The sequence below is a fragment of the Ovis aries genome, chromosome 1 (genome assembly GCF_016772045.2).
Source record: "Ovis aries strain OAR_USU_Benz2616 breed Rambouillet chromosome 1, ARS-UI_Ramb_v3.0, whole genome shotgun sequence".
Taxonomy (NCBI): Eukaryota; Metazoa; Chordata; class Mammalia; order Artiodactyla; family Bovidae; genus Ovis; species Ovis aries.
Genome location: NC_056054.1, coordinates 262,778,711 through 262,799,673, shown reverse-complemented (window position 1 = coordinate 262,799,673; position 20,963 = coordinate 262,778,711). Strand labels below are relative to the sequence as shown.

The 20,963-nt window shown below is 50.1% G+C and overlaps 1 protein-coding gene and 1 long non-coding RNA gene across 4 annotated transcripts in view; one reads left to right on the top strand and one right to left on the bottom strand.

Moving 5' to 3' along the window:
- Window positions 1-20,963, top strand: part of PRDM15 (PR/SET domain 15) — a 62,338-nt gene that overhangs the window by 14,472 nt on the left and 26,903 nt on the right. For 2 of the 3 annotated variants that reach the window (XM_042237413.2, XM_027964020.3), the window contains exons 4-11: window positions 1,060-1,213; window positions 3,461-3,713; window positions 14,012-14,113; window positions 14,430-14,654; window positions 16,124-16,244; window positions 17,627-17,808; window positions 17,923-18,017; window positions 18,368-18,455. In XM_042237413.2, the coding sequence (XP_042093347.1) occupies window positions 1,060-1,213; window positions 3,461-3,713; window positions 14,012-14,113; window positions 14,430-14,654; window positions 16,124-16,244; window positions 17,627-17,808; window positions 17,923-18,017; window positions 18,368-18,455 (1,220 nt within the window). The remainder of the gene's footprint in view (window positions 1-1,059; window positions 1,214-3,460; window positions 3,714-14,011; window positions 14,114-14,429; window positions 14,655-16,123; window positions 16,245-17,626; window positions 17,809-17,922; window positions 18,018-18,367; window positions 18,456-20,963) is intronic. The other variant, XM_060405795.1, reaches the window with a different exon arrangement.
- Window positions 4,731-11,883, bottom strand: LOC132658549 (uncharacterized). The gene is made up of 2 exons (XR_009598356.1): window positions 11,503-11,883; window positions 4,731-10,959 (listed from the first exon to the last, which is right to left on the bottom strand). It is a non-coding gene; the product is annotated as an uncharacterized LOC132658549 (long non-coding RNA).

The following is a 20,963-nucleotide window of genomic DNA, read 5'->3' as shown; positions in this document are numbered from 1 at the left end:
CATTCAGTCTCCCCTGTGGTTCAAACCCAGGCTCGCTGTCTGACACATGCCTGGTTGGGGACTGGAGCCATGGGCAGTGAGTGCAGGTGGCCAGGCAAAGGGGGAATAGCTGCTGGATGAGCCCCTAGATCTGGAGCCGGGGCTCTGTGGCTCTGCCAGCCCACATTTCCCTGGGGTTGGGGGACCGTGTCCCCTATGGAGCCCCAGGTTGCAGCCCTGTTGCCAGGTAGTAGCTGTTTGGACTTGGACGAGACATGCCTCTCTTGCATCTCGGTTGTCTCATCTGTAAAGAGGAGAGGATGGCCCCTCGGACGTGGCTGTCATCACGACATCTGCTTTAGGAATGGGCTGGCACTCAAGCTGTCCTCTTATCACTGCTGTTCCTAGAAGCCTCCCAACTGGTTTGACTGTGACTTACCCGTGCAGAGCAAAGAGATTCCTATTTTGGCCCGGAGCACAGATCTGACCAGCTCTCTTCCAGACCCAGTGGTTGCCCATTGCCCACAAAGCTCCACTGGGAGCCATTGGTCCTTCCCGGATGGGTTCCTCGTCTCAACTGGCCTGCCGCTTCTGTGAGGGGTCCATGCACCACCCCAGGCGTGGGTCAGGCGTGCCCTGGTCTTGGCTCGGGTTAGGTCCCCACCTACATGCCTCCCTTCCTCTTCCCCTGGGATACACGTGTCCTCTCCTTAACATTGCCTGAGTTGACTTAAAAAGGCCACATTCATGATGAACCCAGCCCAGCGCAGCCTCGCGGGAATTCCTCTTTGTGGTCCTCCCTCCCTCTCTATGGGCCCACTTGGGTGGGGGGTGTGTGTGTGTGCGTGCGCGTGTCTGTGTGTGCGTGTGTGTGTGCGCACGCGCACGCACATGCACGTGAGCATTGGCTCTGTCTCCTGGGTAGGGAGTATAAACACATCTTCAAGTCAGTGCCTCTCCATCAGCTGCTCTGGGGCCAGCGGGAGCGACCTTCTCCATCGTCCTAACCCTCTGTCTCTGGTGGCACCCTGGCCAGTGAGCACTCGGGGCAGAGACTCTCTTGCTTTGTTTTATCTCTAGGTCATCCCTTCCCTCCAACCTGGAGATCAGACGCCTAGAAGACGGAGCTGAGGGGGTGTTTGCCGTGACCCAGCTCGTCAAGCGCACGCAGTTCGGCCCATTTGAGTCACGACGTGTCGCCAAATGGGAGAAGGAGTCTGCGTTTCCACTGAAGGTACACGCTGGGCTGGTGGGGGCTGCAGCATCCTTGTTTGTGACCTTCCTCATGTGCAGGTGGGCGAGGGCGATGCTCACTGAACAGTTCAGTGATTTATAAACATCATAGAGACAGCTCTAGGTGTTGTAGTCCTGCTGAATTTCCAAGAGAGTGTTTCTTTTTATTTTATTTTTTTAGTTTATTTTTATATCACAGGAGCATGAGTTAAGTTAGTATTTTGCAAAACTCAGAAGAGTGTATTTAAAACATAGGCAAGAGTGGACCTCCCCGCCGCTGCCCACCAGTGCAGGCTATAGGAGGGGCTTTCTGTGGAATTTGCAGGACCGCGTGGAGATTTCACACCTGCACGGAGTGTAGGGAACTTTGCAAGGCTCTTTCAAAAGGAAGGTGTTTTGTGTTGATAAGAGACCAGTGCAAAATTTGGCAGCTCTGAAAACACATCAGACAGGGAGGTGATGGCTTCTCTGTGACACTGAGAAAAAGGAAATGGAAGAAAATCACAGGGAGGACTTGATCCCTTAAAGTGAGACCCCCAGAGGCGCCGCGAGGCTGGGATTCTGAGTATGAGTCACAGCTCTGGCCCTAGGCCCAGAGGGCTCAGCCGCAGCCAGCCTTCAGAAACACCCATGAAATAAACTGAGAGGGACAGGCACTGGTCGGACAGCAGTGTGCCCCAGAGGCGAGCTTTCCTGGAGACCCTTAGCAGAGACCCAAGTGTTTTTGGACAGAGATGATCCAGCTGACCATGGGGACTCGACAGTCCTCGGAGAACTGAGTTTACAAGGCAGATTTCAGCATGGTGGAGAGAAGGGAAAGGGACTTGATTTGTTTACAAAGAAAGGAAAGAAATAAAGGCTGTTTTATGTGCAGGAGTGATGTCAAGAGACCCAGGGCTGATGGGCGTAATCGCTGTGGGCCCGTGGTTGGCCAAGGCCTCTTTGAAAAAGCCCTTTGTGCCTGTTTTGGTTTCTTTCGGTGACTCAAGATTCCGAAGGTCTGTGTCTGGTATTGAGTTGTTCCAGCACAGGCTCAGTGTTGGGTACCTGGGTGCTGGGGGCACCTTTATGCCCACAGAAGGAGGCTAAGGCCAACTGGGAATAGCCCCTGTACCGACTGGGGGACATTAGGCACCTGGGAGCCCCCTCTACCCGCTCCCCTTCTCAGAGGGGGTTCTCTAGCTCTTAGCAGTTGGGAGCCCCTACAGGAAAAGCCAGAAGAAGAAGGAAATTTCTTTCTATAATGAGGAAGCAACAATTGCATCAGAAAATAGGGGACAGGAGCCCCCTATTCCATGTGGTTACTTTGAACTTCAAAATATTCAAGCTTCTCCCCCTTGTCCCTGCCTGCATTCCATCCATAAAGTGATGGTGCTGCTTTTTAGATGAGGGCACAGCTTATAAAGATCAAGGAATGGGACTTCATGGTCCAGTGGTTAAGACTCCGCACTTCCACTGAAGGGTGCACGGGTCCAATCGCTGATCTGGGAGCTAAGATCCCGCATGCCACCTGGAATGGTCAAAAAGTCAATAAATAAACGAATAAATAACTTAAACTTTAAAAAAGGGATTGAGGAACTTTGCCAAAGTCATTGAACATACTTGCAAAAGAACTGGAAAAAGAACTCAGGTGTCCTGATACACCTGTCCAGGTATAGAGTTCAGGTGTTCCACTGACACCCTGGGCCAGGAGTAGAACTCAGGTGTCTTCATGCCCACTTGAAAACTGACCAGAGCTGTGTGTCCAGGTTCTACACCTGGACCACAGGTAGACCTTAGGTGTCCTCATTCCCAGCAGGACCATGCATAGCACTCAGGGCTCCTAAGAACTCCTGACCTGGGAGTAGAGCTCAGGCTTCCTCATGCATCCTGGAACAGGAGCAGAGCACACATGACCAGGTACCTGCCTGGACCACAGGTGGAGATGAGGCATCCCAGCACCCACCTGAGAACTCAGGCCTCCCGTGACACCTGACCTTTAGCTGTGCCTCCTGCTTCCCCTTTGCCTGTGACCAGCCTGACCTGTTCCGGGGGTCTTCCCCTGCCCTCCCATCAATGTGGTCACCCGTCAATGTAGATCAGGCCCGTGGCTACTGACTGACGTGGCAGTGTCTAGACTGGTCACTTGGTAGCCCCACGTGTGCACGCATGCACACACACACTCACACCTGTGTGCACGCTAACACACACTGGTGGATAACCAGCCGCCCCCCGGCCCTGCGGTGGTCTGCGCTCCCCCCACCTCCAGGTGTTCCAGAAGGATGGGCACCCCGTGTGCTTCGACACCTCCAACGAGGACGACTGCAACTGGATGATGCTGGTGCGGCCGGCAGCGGAGCCGGGACACCAGAACCTGACGGCCTTCCAGCACGGCAGCGACGTGTACTTCACCACCTCCCGGGACATCCCTCCAGGCACCGAGCTGCGTGTGTGGTACGCAGCCTTCTACGCCAAGAGGATGGACAAGCCCATGCTGAGGCAGGCCTGCCCCGGGCTCCAGGGTATGTGGCGGCCCCCTGCCTCACACAGCAGCCTGATGTTAGTGGGAGGCGTCTGGCTGGGCAGGCCTGCGGGGGTGGGGAATGTGGCTGGGTTGGTTGGTCTGCATGTTGATTGCCCGGCCTGAGAGGCTGTTAGAAGAGCTCGCCCCAGGGCAGGCTTGCTGGCGGCAGCTCCATTCCCAGCTCGGTCCTGTGGCTTCCCACATCACTCACCTGCCCGTCCTCTGGGGTCAGGTTATGGTCCCAGGGTTCGGGCAGAGGGAATGGAGCACAGAGAGGTTAAGAAACCTGCCTTGAGTCACAGAGCAGAGAGTGAAGGAATCAAGATTTGAACCTGGATTCTGGCTCCAGCAGCCTTCTCCTAGAGGTTGGGGTGTGTGTGTGTGTGTGTGTGTGTGTGTGTGTGTGTACATCCATGCATGTGTACATGCATGTGTATGTGTGTGGGTGGGGTCAGAGAAAGACCTAGTGGACACCTGTGATCCACCTGCATCGTACCAGAGAAGCAAATCAGATGCAGGGCTTGCCACCCCAAACTGGGGCATCTGACCTCATGAGGGGGCCGGTGGACTTAAGTCTTTTCCTCCCCCATTGTAGGTCCTGTGGTTGCATGTCCTCCCCACCTGACCTTGTGGATGGCTTGCATGTGGGGCTGTGACCTGGGTGAATGGGATTTCACACACCCGACTTGGGACTGCCTGGGGCAGACACGCTCGTGGCTGCCTCTAAGATGAATTCCTCTTGGGGAGAAGCAGACACTGGCTTTCCTCCTGACCCCAAACCACAGGATTCTGACAAGGAAATGATCTCTTTTGTTTTGAGCACTGTGGGTTACAGATGGTTCAGTAGGGCAAGAGGAGTAACAGGTCTGGGGGGCTCTGGGCTGTCCCATGACCCCTCCATTGTAGCTGAGGTTTGGGAGCCACTCCAGGTGGGCTTGCCCAGCGGTATCAAGGAGGGATACTGGAGGTCCGTGAGGTGGCCCATACGGTTTGTCAGAGCACCACAGACCAGGGCTTAAATGAAAGAAATGTATTGTCTCACAGTCTGGAAGCCTGAAGTCTAGGATCTAGCTGTGGGTAGGGCTGGTTCCTCCTGAGGTTGGGAGGCAGGGTCCTTTCCGGGCCCCTGTTCCAGCTCTGGTGTTGCTGATGGCCTTTGGCGATCCTTGGCTGGTCGCTGCATCATCTTGTCCCTGCCAGGATCTCTCCCTGGGTCTCTGGATCTTCTCCCTCTGAGGATACCAGTCAGTGGATTTAGGACCACCCGAATCCAGTCTCACCAGCCTTGCCTTGGTTACTTCTTCAAAGCCCCTATCCAGAGCCTCTGGGTAGACGTGAATTTCCAGGGCATTTCTTCAGTCACTATAGGCTGGGTGCAGGTGGCAGTGTGCTGAGCTTCTGGGGGGTCCCCCAGGAAAGACAGACGGCTGCACATGGGGCCTGATGGCAGCAGAGGGTTTACATCTTCCCAGGGATACTGCAGAGGGACACTGGCCTTGATGGGCCTTTCTTTATTTTGATAGGAAAGGGGACAGAAGGAATTTGGAGAGACCCTTGGTTTTTCACCAGACTGCTCCTAGACCCACCCTCTGGATTTGCTAAAACTGGGTACCTGGCCCTGCCCCTCAGAGGCACCCGCAGTGGGTGGGATGAAGCCAGCTCCCCCACTGCTTCCAGGCTCACCAGCATCTTACTGACCTGGTTTCCTCGTGTCCTGGATTCCGTATTCCATGTGACCAGCCTAGACTGCACGTCAGGATTCAGTTGTTAGGGTCTGACCTTATCGGTTGTGTGTGGCACATGCCTCATGACTCTCAAGGTCAAAGCCGGCACAGAGGTTATCTCCCCATATTGGAGTTTCTCCTTCATGGATCACAGACTTGTCAGTGCAAAGGAGCACATGTAACTCATTGGAGCTATGAGCCATGCTGGGCAGGGCCACCCAAGACGGATGGGTTATAGTAAAGAGTTCTGGCAGAAACGTGGTCCACTGGAGGAGGGAATGGCAAACCACTCCAGTATTCTTGGCGCGAGAACCCTATGAACAGTATGGAAAGGCAAAAGGATATGACACTGGAAGATGAGACCCCAGGTTGGAAGGTGTCCAGTATGGTACTGGGAAAGAGTGGAGGGCAATTACTAGTAGCTCCAGAAAGAATGAAGCGGCTAGGCCAAGTGGAAATAACGCTCAGCTGTGGATATGTCTCATGGTGAAAGTAAAGTCCAGTGCTGTAAAGAACAATATTGCATAGGAACCTGCAATGTTAGAGCCATCAGTTCAGTTCAGTTCAGTCGCTCAGTTGTGTCTGACTCTTTGCAACCCCATGAATCGCAGCACACCAGGCCTCCCTGTCCATCACCAACTCCCGGAGTTCACTCAGACTCACATCCATCGAGTCAGTGATGCCATCCAGCCATCTCATCCTCTGTCGTCCCCTTCTCCTCCTGCCCCCAATCCCTCCCAGCATCAGAGTCTTTTCCAATGAGTCAACTCTTCGCATGAGGTGGCCAAAGTACTGGAGTTTCAGCTTTAGCATCATTCCTTCCAAAGAACACCCAGGACTGATCTCCTTCAGAATGGACTGGTTGGATCTCCTTGCAGTCCCAGGGACTCTCCAGAGTCTTCTCCAACACCACAGTTCAAAAGCATCAGTTCTTCAGTGATCAGCTTTCTTCACAGTCCAAATCTCACATCCATACATCACCACTGGAAAAACCATAGCCTTGACTAGATGGACCTTAGTCGGCAAAGTAATGTCTCTGCTTTTTAATATGCTCTCTAGCTTGGTCATAACTTTCCTTCCAAGGAGTAAGCGTCTTTTAATTTCATGGCTGCAGTCACCATCTGCAGTGATTTTGGAGCCCAAAAAAATTAAGTCTGACACTGTTTCCACTGTCTCCCCATCTATTTCCCATGAAGTGATGGAACCAGATGCCATGATCTTAGTTTTCTGAATGTTGAGCTTTAAGCCAGCTTTTTCACTCTCCTCTTTCACTTTCAAGAGGCTCTTTAGTTCCTCTTCACTTTCTGCCATAAGGGTGGTGTCATCTGCATATCTGAGGTTATTGATATTTCTCCCAGCAGTCTTGATTGCAGCTTGTGTTTCTTCCATCCCAGCGTTTCTCATGATGTGCTCTGCATATAAGTTAAATAAATAGGGTGACAATATACAACCTTGACGTACTCCTTTTCCTATTTGGAACCAGTCTGTTGTTCCATGTCCAGTTCTAACTGTTGCTTCCTGACCTGCATATAGGTTTCTCAAGAGGCAGCTCAGGTGGTCTGGTATTTCCATCTCTTTCAGAATTTTCCAGTTTCTTGTGATCCACACAGTCAAAGGCTTTAGCATAGTCAATAAAGCAGAAATAGATGTTTTTCTGGAATTCTCTTGCTTTTTCCATGATCCAGCGGATGTTGGCAATTTGATCTCTGGTTCCTCTGCCTTTTCTAAAACCAGCTTGAACATCAGGAAGTTCACGGTTCATGTATTGCTGAAGCCTGGCTTGGAGAATTTTGAGCATTACTTTACTAGCGTGTGAGATGAGTGCAATTGTGCGGTAGTTTGAACATTCTTTGGCATTGCCTTTCTTTGGGATTGGAATGAAAACTGACCTTTTCCAGTCCTGTGGCCACTGCTGAGTTTTCCAAATGTGCTGGCATATTGAGTGCAGCACTTTCACAGCATCATCTCTTAGGATTTGAAATAGCTCAACTGGACTTCCATCACCTCCACTAGCTTTGTTCATAGCAATGCTTTCTAAGGCCCACTTGACTTCACATTTGAGGATGTCTGGCTCTAGGTGAGTGATCCTACCATCATGATTGTCTTGGTCGTGAAGATCTTTTTTGTACAGTTCCTCTGTGTATTCTTGCCACCTCTTCTTAATATCCATGGATAAATGTAAATTAGATGTGGTCAAACAGGAGATGGCAAGAGTGATCATTAACATCTTTGGAATCAGTAAAACTGAAATGGAGGGGAATGGGTGAATTTAATTCAGATGACCATTATATAAATCTACTGCTGTGGGCAACAGTCTCTTAGAAGAAGTGGAGTAGCCTTCATGATCAACAAGAGTCTGAAATGCAGTACTTGGGTGTAGTCACGAAACTACAGAATGATCTCTATTCATTTCCACGGCAAACCATTCAGTATCACAGTAATCCAAGTCTATGCCCCAACCACTAATGCTGAAGAAGCTGAATGGTTCTGTGGAGACCTACAATGTCTTCTAGAACTAACACCAAAAAAAAGGGTACCTTTTTCATCATAGAGGATTGGAATGCCAAAGTAGGAAGTCATGAGATACCTGGAACACAGGCAAATTTGGCCTTGGAGTATAAAATGAAGCAGGGCAAAGGCTAACAGAGTTTTTCCAAGAGAACACACTGGTCATAGCAAACACCCTTTTCTAACAACACAAGAGACAGCTCTAAACATAGACAATACCAAATGGTCAATGCCAAAGTCAGATTGATTATGTTCTTTGCCTCCAAAGATGGAAAAGCTTTATACAGTCAGCAAAACAAGACCAGGAGCTTACTGTGGCTCAGATCGTGAGCTCCTTACTGCAAAATTCAGGTTTAAAGTGAAGAAAGTAGGGAAAGCCACTAGACCTTTCAGATATGACCTACATTAAATCTCTCATGATTATACAGTAGAAGTGGCAAATGGATTCATGGGATTAGATCTAGTAGATGGAGTGCCAGTGCTAGTGAAGAACTGTGGACAGAGGTTCGTAACACTGTCCAGGAGGCAGTGACCAAAACCATCCCCAAGAAAAAGAAATGCAAGAAGGCCAGGTGGTTGTCTGAAGAGGCTTTACAAGTAGCTGAGAAAAGAGAAGCAAAAAGCAAGGGAGAAAGGGAAAGATATACCCAACTGAATGCAGAGTTCCAGAGAATAGCAAGGAGAGAAGGAGGCCTTCTTAAATGAACAGTGCAGAGAAGTAGTAGAAAGTAATAGAATGGGACAGACTAGAGATTTCTTTAAGAAAACTGGAGAGATCAAGGGAATAGTTCATGCAAAGATGGGAACCATAAAGGACAGAAATACTGAGGACCTTACAGAAGCAGAAGAGATTAAGAAGAGGTGGCAAAAATACACTCAAGAACTGTACAAAAAAGGTCTTAATGACCCAGATAACCATGATGGTATGGTCACTCACCTAGAGCCAGACATACTGGAGGGTGAAGTCAAGTGGGCCTTAGGAAGCATGACTACAAACAAAGCTAGTGTGGGTGATGGAACTCCAGCTGAGCTATTTCAAATCCTAAAAGATGACGCTGTGAAAGTGCTGCACTCAATATGCCAGCAAATTTGGAAAACTCAGCAGTGGCCACAGAACTGGAAGAGGTCAGTTTTCATTCCAATCCCAAAGAAGGGTGGTGCCAAAGAATGTTCTAACTACCGCACAATTGCATTAATTTCACATGCTAGCAAACAATGCTCAAATTCCTTCAAGCTAAGCTTCAGCAGTACATGAACCAAGAACTTCCAGATGTACAAGCTGGATTTAGAAAAGGCAGAGGAACCAGAGATCAAATTGCCAATATATGCTGGATCATAGAAAAAGGAAGGGAATTCCAGAAAAACATCTGCTTCTGCTTCATTGACTGGGCTCAAGCCTTTGACTGTGTGGATCACAGTAAACTGGAAAATTCCTCAAGAGATGGGAATACCAGACCACCTTACCTGTCTCCTGAGAAACCTGTATGCAAGTCAAGAAGCAGCAGTTAGAACCAGACATGGAACAACAAATTGGTTCAAAATTGGGAAACGAGTGTGACAAGGCTGTATGTTGTCACCCTGTTTATTTAACTTCTGTGCAGAATGCATCATGTGAAATGGCGGGTTGGATGAAGCACAAGCTGGAGTCAAGATTGCCGGGAGAAATATCAACAACCATAGATATGCAGATGATACCACCCTTATGGCAGAAAGTGAAGAGGGACTAAAGAGCCTCTTGGTGAAGGTGAATGGGGAGAATGAAAAAGCTGGCTTAAAATTCATCATTCGAAAGACTTAAGATCATGACATTTGGTCCCGTCACTTCCTGGCAAATAGAAAGAGGAAATGTGGAAGCAGTGACAGATTTTATATTTTGGGGCTCTAAAATCACTGCAGATGGTGATTGCAGCCATGAAATTAAAAGGTGCTTGTTCCTTGGAAGAAAGCTATGACAAACCTAGACAGCGTATTAATAAGCAGAGACATCGCTTTGCTGACGAAGGTCTGTATGGTCAAAGCTATGGTATTTCCAGCCTGGATGTGAGAGTTGAACCATAAAGAAGACTGAGTGCCGAAGAATTGATGCTTTAAAATTGTGCTGCTGGAGAAGACTCTTGAGAGTCCCTTGGACTGCAAGGAGATCAAATCAGTCAATCCTAAAGAAAATCAGCCCTGTATATTCATTGGAAGGAGTGATGCTGAAGCTGAAGCCCCAGTACTTTGACCACCTGATGCGAAGAATCACCTCATTGGAAAAAATGCTGATACTGGAAAAGACCTCAGTCTTTTGCCCTCAAGCAAAAGGAGAAGAGGGCGGCAGAGGATGAGATGGTTAGGTAGTATCACTGACTCAATGGACATGAATTTGAGCAAATTCCAGGAGATAGTGAAGGACAGGGAAGCCTGACGTGCTGCAGTCCATGGGGTTGCAAAGAGTCAGACCCAACTTAGCAACTGAACAACAACAATCCGAGTCACAGTTGTCCTGTTGGCTTTTTTTTTTTTTTTTTTTAACCTGTAGGAGAGCTCCTTAATCTGGGCTGAGTTTGGTAGAACAGATCTTAATGAACTCACCCTCGAACCATGTCGTCCAGACCATCTGCCTCTCCACCCTGTCCTGACTCTCGTTTAGGAACAGCAGGGTAGCCGTGACTCCACCTCTGGGCTTCTAAGAACATTGGGCGCTGTTAATAATTAACAGATTTTATGCCTGTTTGCAGTTGGCTAGAATAGATATTAAAATATGGAAGGAAGTATTTCTCCTTCCACCTGAAGGAGCGGTGACACACACTTCTTTCAAAACTTAATCTATAAATTTTTTTCTCTGGTATTGGATTTACTTTCCTAATCACATGTTTTCATTGAATGTCCATGAAGGTTAATTTCTCTTCTTTACACACATCTGGGCCGTTGGCCGATGAAGGAGGTGGCCCAGGAAGCCTCGCAGTCTCAGCCAGCAGGCGTGCAGGGTTTAGAGTCAGCTGTCAGCGTCAGATTTTCAAAATCACTTTCCTAGTGAAAGAGGTGAGCTATAAATACATTTCCTAACACTTGAGGAACTTCTTGAGTACATATAACATCACCATCTTAACGACTCATGGCATTTTTGCGTGGCATTTTCTATCAGTTTTTAAAAACCAGCACAGTGGGCATATAGTTTTCAAACGATAAAATAGTGATTTTAGTGGGCCGTATCAGAGTTTGAACAAATGTCCACAGTTGCGTGAGCTCCATCGCAATCAAGATAGAGAATGGTCTGGGACTTTCCTGATGGTCCAGCAGTTAAGCTTCCTTGCTTCCAATGCAGGGGGCCTGGGTTCGAGCCCTGGTCAGGAAACTAGATCCCACATGCTGCAGTTAAGAGTTTGCATGCCACAACTAAAGATCCCGCATGCCGCAACTAAGACCTGGCACAGCCAAAGAAATTAAAAGATAAACATTCAAACATTTTTTTTTTAAAGATATAGAATGTTCTCATCACCCCAGAAGGTTCCCTTGTATAACTCTGTACCCCATCCCTGGTGACCAGCATCCATCCTCTGTCCTTGTACTTACGCCATTTCTCTTCCATTGTTTAAGCAGCCGTGCGTTTCTGCGTGGCTGAGGTCCTGCCTAGCATGCTGACACACCGCGTGCTCGATCTTCATCACTTGTTTTGGTGACTGTCTGCTGGGAGCCTTCCGTGTCATCACTGCCTCTCCCCCACAGCACCGTTTCATTTTGCATAGATGAGTCTCTCTTACTGGACATGCGTGATTGTGATCAGGAGTTGCCTCTTGATCGTTGGCTAATTTTTTTTTTTCTTAGAATTTTTACCTTTTAAGATAGTTTTTGTGAAATAGAACACTGCCCTCAGTGAGAGGACAGCAGTCATGACTGGTTCTTCTAGTTGGTCCTGTCAGCGCCACTTCTGGACATCAGGCTAAAGAGAAAGGTTTCCTGCCCCAGGTCAGATCAGCGTGAATTCCACCCTTGGGCGGGGACCTGGTGCAGTGACCGCAACTTATTTGGCTTAGGAGCTGCCCACTCACCCCTTCCCAGCCTCCTCCTCTGAAACTCTCCTGTGCAAGAGTACTCCGCCCTCTTTAGACCATGTGTGTTGGGGAAGGTGAGTGAAATACGGGATTTTGGTTTCAGAGGGCACGTCCTGAGACCATACCCTGCTTCCGTGCTGCCCGCTCTCCACTCTTTCTGTTCCAGTTTTGGTATAACTGAAAATTTCACATCCACTTAACATTTCTAATCTCTTGTTATCTGACAAAGACTCAGAAAATGCACACAAATATTTGTAGCGGTGGTCTCCATTTTTCCTTCCATCTTTTGCAGCCTTATTGCTGGTTTTTGATACAGAAAGAGGTGTGCTTTTTCCTAGTAACTGAAGACATGAGCAAGTCACAGTCCTGGAGGGTCTTGCTTTGTGGGTGGCCCCAGCGTGTTTTGATGGGTGTTGTGATGGGTCCTGAGTGTCAACACAAGCTGCACAGAGACAGGAGTGGAGGTGGTGGTGAGAGCTGGTGGCCCCTGTCCAGCCCTGACAGGCTGCCACGTGGGGTTTAGAGAAATCAGTCTCCTGCGCCAGGATATCATGAACATACATTCGCTTGGAACATCCCTGTTACAGAATCCAAGCTCATACTGCTCACTGCATGAGCAGCCAGTCAATCGAGAGACAGTTGTTGGAGCAGGAATAGCCACTTTATTTGGAAAGCCAGTGGGTTGAGAAGATAGTGGACCAGTGTCCCAAAGAACCATCTTCTCTGAGTTAGAATTCAGGCCTTTTTTGTACTAAAAGGGAAGGGAATGAAGGCAAGCCTTTCCTGGTTCCAGTCAGCCTCCAGAGGGGATGTGTTAATTTCTTCCTTCCTGGAGCCATTCACAGGTGAGCTGGTCAGGATGTTTCCTGTGAGCTAAACAAAGGTATTTCAGCTTAATGTTCATTACCTGAGAGGCAGGGTTCCCGGGGATGGGCCATAATGTGTAATTTAAGCTTATAGGCAACATCCCTTTAGTGATTAACTTGCGGGTGCTTGTGTGCTAAGTCGCTTTAGTCATGTCTGACTCTGTGTAACCCAGTGGACTGCAGCCCCCAGGCTCCTCTGTCCATGGGATTTTCCAGGCAAGAATACTGGAGTGGGTTGCCATTTCCTACTCCAGGGTATCTTCCTGACCCAGGGATCGGACCCGTGTCTCTTCACGTCTCCTGCATTGCAGGAGGATTCTTGACCACTAGTCCCACCTGTAATAGAAAACAAAGGTTCTTCTCGATTACATCCCTAACTCAGGACTCACAAGAGCATCAGTAATTTTTTTTTAAAGAATCTACACAGCCAGGATCTCCCTCTGTGTTCCATGGACCCTGGTCATCCTCCTCCGCCCCAGACTCCGGTGGGGGTACCAGGAGGGCTAGAGGCACTGCCCCCCAGAGCAAGCACCTGCCCCCCAGAGCAAGCACCTGCCCCAGGGTGGCTATTTAAACCTAAATTCAAATGCAGTAAAAGCAGAAGTCCAGTTCCTCAGAGGCACTAGGCACACGTGGCTGCCATCTGGAAGGCAGTTACAGAACATTTCTGTCATTGCAAAAGTTTTGTTGACCGTGCTTGGGCAGGAGCAATGGCGAAACTGGGCTCAGGGCATGGGGCCTGACTGTCATGGCTTTGCCCCTTGTCACGTGAGCCAGTGAGAGAGTGGAGAATTCGCTGTGGGCTCTAGGATGCCTTTTTCCCTTGAAGTCATCAGTGTGTGTGGTGAGGTGTGCGTCTGTTCCCACTGGACTGGCTTCTGTGAAGAGGACTCATTTCCTTGACTGGCGCCAGCCCTGTGTCAGACTGGTTCCAGTTCTCCCTGCCCGGTTTCCTCATCTGTGAAATGGGGATACTCACAGGCATGAATGAGTCCCTGTGGATAAAACTCTGAGAACAGTGTTTGGAGGGTTAGATTTGCTCCCGAGAGATGGCAGTTGTCAGCACTGTCATTGTCACCTCCTATGGGGCAGGTGCGCCCTCCGCTGGGCTGGGCAGCACAGAGAGGAGCTTCTGGACCTTCTCCCCCACCCTGTCTTTTGAAGCCGCAGGCGCCCCAGAGAACAGCACCCCGGTGGAGGCAGAGCCCAGCCAGTGGGCATGCAAGGTGTGTTCAGCCACTTTCCTGGAGCTGCAGCTGCTGAATGGTAAGGGCCAGGCGCCTGCTGGGCCAGACGCCAGGGAGTCCCCGGCTGCGTTCACCGAGATGCGCACTGTCACTTCCATCAGGGAGGATGTCGGGATTCCCCTGGCTTCGCTCCTGGCCTGTGTCCTGCAGGCCTCCTCCCAGGGATCTGTGCTTTGCCTTGAAGTCCTCTGCGTGTCTGGCGCTGAGGGATCTTGTTTTCTTTCCGCCAACTCAGCAGAGTAGTTCAGTTGGGGAGGAGGGTAGTGGGGGCTGTCTCTGTTTTTGTGGCCTAAGTGTTTTCAGACTGGTGGATTCATCATAAGCATCTTCTGCAGAGCACCTGTTGGGCCACTTGGAACAATCCAAGAGCGGCGCCCCAGCCTGCCAGCAGGAGTCGGCCCCGGAGAAGGAAGCAGATGTGCCCCGGGGGGAACCTGCTGAGGTTCCCAAGACTGTCAGTGCCACCAAAGAGCAGAAGAAAAAGCCTCGAAGGGGAAGAAAACCCAAAACATCCAAACCAGAGCAGCCTCTAGTCATTGTTGAAGGCAAGGAGCCAGCAGGTGAGGGCGGTCCTGGGGGAGGAGCCAGCTCGGGGGCGTGGTCCTGGGGAGGAGCCATCTTGGGGCGTGGCCCTGGGGGAGGAGTGATGATAGCGGGGAGGGGCCTGAGGCCATATTGCCTCCTTGCCAGGCAGGAAAACTTGGTCCAGAGTCTTCATGGGGCTGCTGTCTAAGCCCTGCTCTTGCTGTGAACCAGCTCTTTCGAGTACAGCTTACTCCCAGTGCGGTTGGTAGAATGCGTGGGCTGTGAACTTTGATAGGCGGGTTCGCCAGTGTAGGCGGTCGTCTGGACAGAACATTTCAGTCTCCTCAGCCACCCATCCCGGGAGCTCTGTGCTCAGCATCTTCCAGGCCACATGTGGAAAAGACTCGCCCACGTTGGGCTTCCTTCGGTGCCGAGCCATGTCGGTCCATCCTGTGGGTGCTTCAGCGTCTGCTCCCTGTCTCCCGTGAACGGGCATGCAGCTGCGCTCTGGGCCATGGCTAAAGGTGTTACTCTGACTCTATAGTAGCCTCAGTTGAGTTTGGAGGGAACTGGGTCTCTCGGGTGAGGGGTCCCCACGAGGCCATGTCCCCTCAGCCCTCATGGCCTCGCCAGAAGTGCCACCAGATTCCTGGCGGGTCTGGCATGTAGGGACCAGACTTGATGCTCAGACATTCGTGAGTCCCCTCACTGCCTTCCTCATTGACCACCCACTGGGCAGTTTTTCTTCTTGCTGTCTGCTGTAGCCTAGGATTTCTTGTGAGTGACAAGAAGTTCTTGTTCTCTCTCAGAATTAAAGAGAATTCAGAGGAGCAGCCCTCAGATAATATTCTCAGGAGAAGTGGTTTAAGCTTCCCCTGGACAGTCTCCATACTTCTCTACAAGAAGAAAAGACAGAAAGAAGTGAAAAGCTTATTAAGTGATTATTTCACTAATTATTAGTTGCATTAGGAAGACACATCATAGTAGGTGAAGTAGATAAACCTTTTTGTGTAATCTTCCCATATTTCATTTGTCTAGAGGGTCAGTCCTGGGTGCCTATTACTGTGGCCATTTGATATTTAGCTCTTACAGAAAATGATTATTTGCTTTTGAGCATACGGTGACTTATGTAATTATAGAAATTAGTATTCCTAAATCTCTGTCAGGATGAGTTTAATAAGTCATAAGTCCCTACTATATATCAAAGTGTTTCCTTTTAGGTGGTATGAGAAGGGATTGAAATAGAGTCATGACTCCTGTGGTTTTAAAAAGAATCACAGATTCCAACTCCAGTTTTGAGTTAAGAACAACATTTTGCTGTTTTCAATCTGCGGGCAAAGGTGTGGATTCTAAAGTATTGCTGTTTTTTTTCCCTCTGTCAATCTTGTGACCCGTGTCTACGGCATCGGCCTAGCTGCGGCCCCTTGGGCCTGTCGTCTGGGTTCAGCTGTGTTCTGTCCACGGCTCCGGCAGTGACACAGCTTGTCTCATCCCCTCCTTGCAGAGCAAGTGACTGAGATCATGACTGAGGTTGAGCCTGTGACTGCAACGCCAGACGAGCGGATCATGGAGCTTGTTCTGGGAAAGCTGGCTGCCACCCCCAGCGACACCAGCTCAGTGCCAAAGTAAGTCCCAGCATGGCACTCGGCCTGGCTTCACAGGCAACAGTATGTGGTGGCTAATCCATTTCAGAGGGAAAGCCTGACGAGAGGGAATGGTTTACTTCTTTTGGGAAATGCACATGTATGGGGAGCAGCAGGAATGTCCTGGAGCTCAGGGAGTTAATAGTGCAGCTTCTGTGAAAATAGATGAAAAGCCTTTTTATTGTAGTAAAATACACATAGTATACAATTTATCATCTTAGCCATTTTTAAGTGTCTGGTTCAGTGGTTTCAAATACATTCACATCTTTGTGCAACCTTCCATCCATCTCCAGAATTGTTTCATCTTCCCCAAGATGAAACTCCATCCTTATGAAATACTAACTCCCATCTCCCCCTCTCCAGCCCCTGGCACCCACTATTCTGCTTTCTGTCTCTGTGAAGACCTTACAGGAGGTACTCGTGTCTCTCAGGACCTCGTATAAATGGATCGCACATGTTTGTCCTTTTGTGACTGGTTTACTTCACTTAGCGTAATGCCCTCGAGGTCCATCCATGTTGCAGCAGGTATCGGAGTGTCCTTCTGGTTTAAGTCGGAATACTACTCCATCATGCGGGAGGACCACACTTGGTTCATCCACTCCTCCACCAGCTGATACTTGTGTTGTGCCTAACAAGGCTGCTATGATGAACAGTTTGTATCTGAACTTCTGTAAGTCTAATATTCTGCATTTCTCTTTTTATGAATGAGGGAAATGTTTATATTTTAGCTATTATTCTTGGTAATTTTTTGCCCTGAAGTTGAATAAGCCTGTGACAGTTTTTCAGGTCCTTTTTGGAGTGCAGCCTTCAGTGTCAAAGCATGCCTGGTCCTAGACAGTCCAGGAAGCTGTGCAAAAACAGAGCAGAGCAGAGCAGTATCAGAAATGGTGAGCGTGACCTACTTATTCATGCTCCATCTTATTGCCCAGAGGATTTCAGTAACTTACTGCTAGAAACACATTTAATAGGGAGAAGAAGTTTGCAAAAATCAGGTTCAGGGAAGATATGAAACAGGGTAGAGGCAAGTGAAGAAAGCAGAAGAGATGGGGTCACTCTGGCCAACACACTAACTGAGGTCCAGGCTTCTGGTGACCAGAGTTAATGCCGAAGGAGATGAGTGGCTGGTGTGGAAAAAGTTGAGTGATGCCACTGAACATTCAGGGTGTTTGCCTTCCAGAGACATTCAGGGTGTCTCCCTTATCCAGAAGCCCCAAAGCTGGGGGACACCTGAGCCCAACACTCCCCTCCGGTGTCGAGCTAGGAAGATTCGACAGGCGCTCTTTCCAGGACAACTAACCTTGAACTTCTCTCCCCAACGACCCTGCCTCCCACCCGCCTCACCAGCCTGTGCGTCTCTCCCGCAGGTTTCCGCATCACCAGAGCAGCACCATCACCCTCAAGAGGAGCCTAATCCTCTCGAGCCGGCACGGCATCCGGCGGAAGGTGGTGCGGCAGCTGGGCGAGCATAGGCGGGTATACCAGTGTAGTATCTGCAGCAAGGTCTTCCAGAACAGCAGCAACCTGAGCAGGCATGTGCGCTCGCACGGTGAGTCCCTGCCGCCGCCACGTCCGCCCCGGGGGCCAGGCGGCGGCCCCAGGTGGGTACCATGGTCTCGGTGCGCCTGGAGGAGTGACACGCTCATCACTGGCTGGTCTTTAGGTGACAAGCTGTTTAAATGCGAGGAATGTGCCAAGTTATTCAGCCGCAAGGAGAGCCTGAAGCAGCACGTCTCGTACAAGCACAGCAGAAACGAGGTGGGTGACGGAGGAAACCAGAGAAATGATGACTGGAGAGTCCCAGGCAAGGGGAGTGGGGAGAGGGAGCTGGAGGGGGCCGAGATAGGCCGGGGCCTGGCGGGGTGCTGCCGGGGATCGGGGAGGAGCCGGAGGCCAATGTGGGCACCGAGGTCACCTGGATGCTTCTCTTTCCAGGGCAATGGGTCAGCCAGGCATGGTTCGTGTTTCTAAGCTGGGTGGGAGGGTAGCAGAGGGAGGGGCTGTGAGAAATGACATTGCTGGAGCAGCTCCCTTGAGGAGAGGGTGTCCCAGCTGCCCCACCACGGCCTCCGCCCCCCCCCCCCCCCCCCCCCGCCTTCTCCCACCAGGTCGACAGTGAGTACAGATACAGGTGTGGCACCTGCGAGAAGACCTTCCGCATCCAGAGCGCGCTGGAGTTTCACAACTGCCGCACAGGTGAGCGGCCCCGCCCAGCGCTCAGGCACAGGTACCTGGCGGGGCGGGAACCAGGTGCTCCAGCAGGGGGTGATGGTGAATTTAACTGGTAACCTCACCTTTAAGATTCTGCACCATTTGGTTTGCTTTCAAGCAGCTGCTATGCTAAGACATGCAGGTGGAGAGTTCCCATTTAAAAGAGAATTTATTTTATTTCCTACTATTCATCAAAAGCAGCTGCATATGGTTGCATTTGCAGCGTCCCTGGTGGCGCTACTGGTAGAGAATCCTCCTGCCAGTGCAGGAGATGCAGGTTCCATCCACGGGTCAGGAAGATCCCCTGGAAGAGGGCCTGGCAACCCACTCCAGTATTCTTGCCTGGAGAATCCTATGGACAGAGGAGCCTGATGGGCTACAGTCCATGGGGCCACAAAGAGCTGGACACGATTGAGTGACTAAGCATGCACATGGCTGCATTTGAGACTGGGGAGGTTTCATCCTCACCAAGAATGTTGGCGGCCGAGGAGGGTTTGTTCGGGGATCAAGGGAGAAGTACGTGCCGAGGTGGGGTCACGGCTGGAGGAGTGGGCGTCTGCCTCTTTATCAGTAGGACCTTCCTCAGCCGTCCACCCTCCTCCCTCCATGGACCCACCCGTGTCTAGCAAAGGCCTGGCTGCTCCCTCTTACCAGCTGGTTTTGCTCTGAGCCTGCCTCTGTCCCTGGTCTCCACTCATGATCTGGACCTTCGTCTGCTTGTGTGTGGCTGATGCCATATGCTCAGATCAGCCTGTGGCCAGGATGGGTTGCTGGGCCTAGCCAAGCATCCTGAGCTCAGTGTCTGGCCAGCTCACAGCTGGTGAGCGCACATGATGTACATAAATCCCTGAGGATGGCCAGGAGACAGCTGTGCGGGACTCAGCCAGTCGGGGTGGCCTCTGTCTGGCACCCCGTGGGTGAAGGCTCGCTGTCTCCATCCCCACCCTGGGAGGATGGACACTGGGGAGGGTCACTGTTGTCTTTTCGGCCTCTCTTCTCGGAATCATGGCACCTGGGCAGGGGTGGGTGGGAGGGGGTACTGGGGGCAGCCAGCTTAGACACTTCCCAAGTTAGCACTTAATTCCGAATTCCCTTCCATTGACCCTCCATATGGGTCCCTGTTCACTCTGACTGTGCTGGTTCTTGTTAAGGTGCTGGCCAGTCCTCCTCTTGGGGCATCCTTACCCACCCATCATATCCACCATCGCTGCCCTCCCTGCCGGCTCCTGCTCCTGCAGGCTCTGCTCTGTCCCTTTGTTTGATTCATGTGCTTGTTCCGCTCTGCGGGCTTCTGTTGGAAACCAAGGCTGTTTCCTCCACCCACGGTGGGGCTTTTCTGAAGTGGCAGGTGAGTCTTGTCTCACTTGAGCTCAGGCTGCTCTGCAGTGTCAGTCACGGGGTGAAGGGGACTTGGAAGCTTCCAGGTGGATCCATATAATGCACCCTGCCACCTGCAGTCTGCAGTCCAGTGTGCCCCAAACCTGGGGAAACCCACCAATTTTTGATGTCATATCAGTCAAATTGTTCACTTAGGATGGCTTTCTTACTATTCTCTGGAACTCTGCATTCACTTAGGAATATCTTTCCCTTTCTCCTTTGCGTTTCACTGTTCTTCCTTTCTCAGATACTTGTAAGGCCTTCTCAGACAACCACTCTGCCTTCTTGCATCTTTTTCTTGGGGATGGTTTTGGTCACCACCTCCTGCACAATGTTACAAACTGTCCATCGTTCTGCCTACCTATTACTATCTATCTGTAGTTCTATCTGTCAGTCTACCAGATCTAGTCCCTTCAGTCTATTCGTCACCTCCACTGTATAATCATAAGGGATTTGATTTAGGTCATACCTGAATGGCCTAGTGGTTTTCCCTACTTTGTTCAATTTGAGCCTGAATTTTGTAGTAAGGAGCTGATGATCTGAGCCACAGTCAATTCCAGGTCTTGTTTTTGCTGACTATATGAACAATGCAAAGAAATAGGGGAAAACGATAGAATGGGAAAGACTAGATATCTCTTTAAGAAAATTGGAGAGATCAAGGGAACATTTCATGCAAAGATGAGCACAATAAAGGACAAAAACAGCAAGAACCTAACAGGAGCAGAAGATATTAAGAAGAGGTGGCAAGAATATACAGAAGAACTATACAAAAAAGGTCTTAACGACCCAGGTAACCATGATGGTGTGATCACTTGCTTACATCCAGACATCCTAGATTGTGAAGTCAGGTGGGCATTAGGAAGCGTCACTTTGAACAAAGCTAGTAGAGGTGATGGAATTCCAGCTAAGCTATTTAAATCCTAAAAGATGATGCTTTGAAAGTGCTGGACTCAATATGCTAGCAAATTTGGAAAACTCAGCAGTGGCCACAGCACTGGAAAACATCAGTTTTCATTCCAATCCCAAAGAAGAACAATGCCAAAGAAAGTTCAAACTACCACACAGTTGTACTCATTTCACATGCCAGCAAGATTATGCTCAAACTCCTTCAAGTGA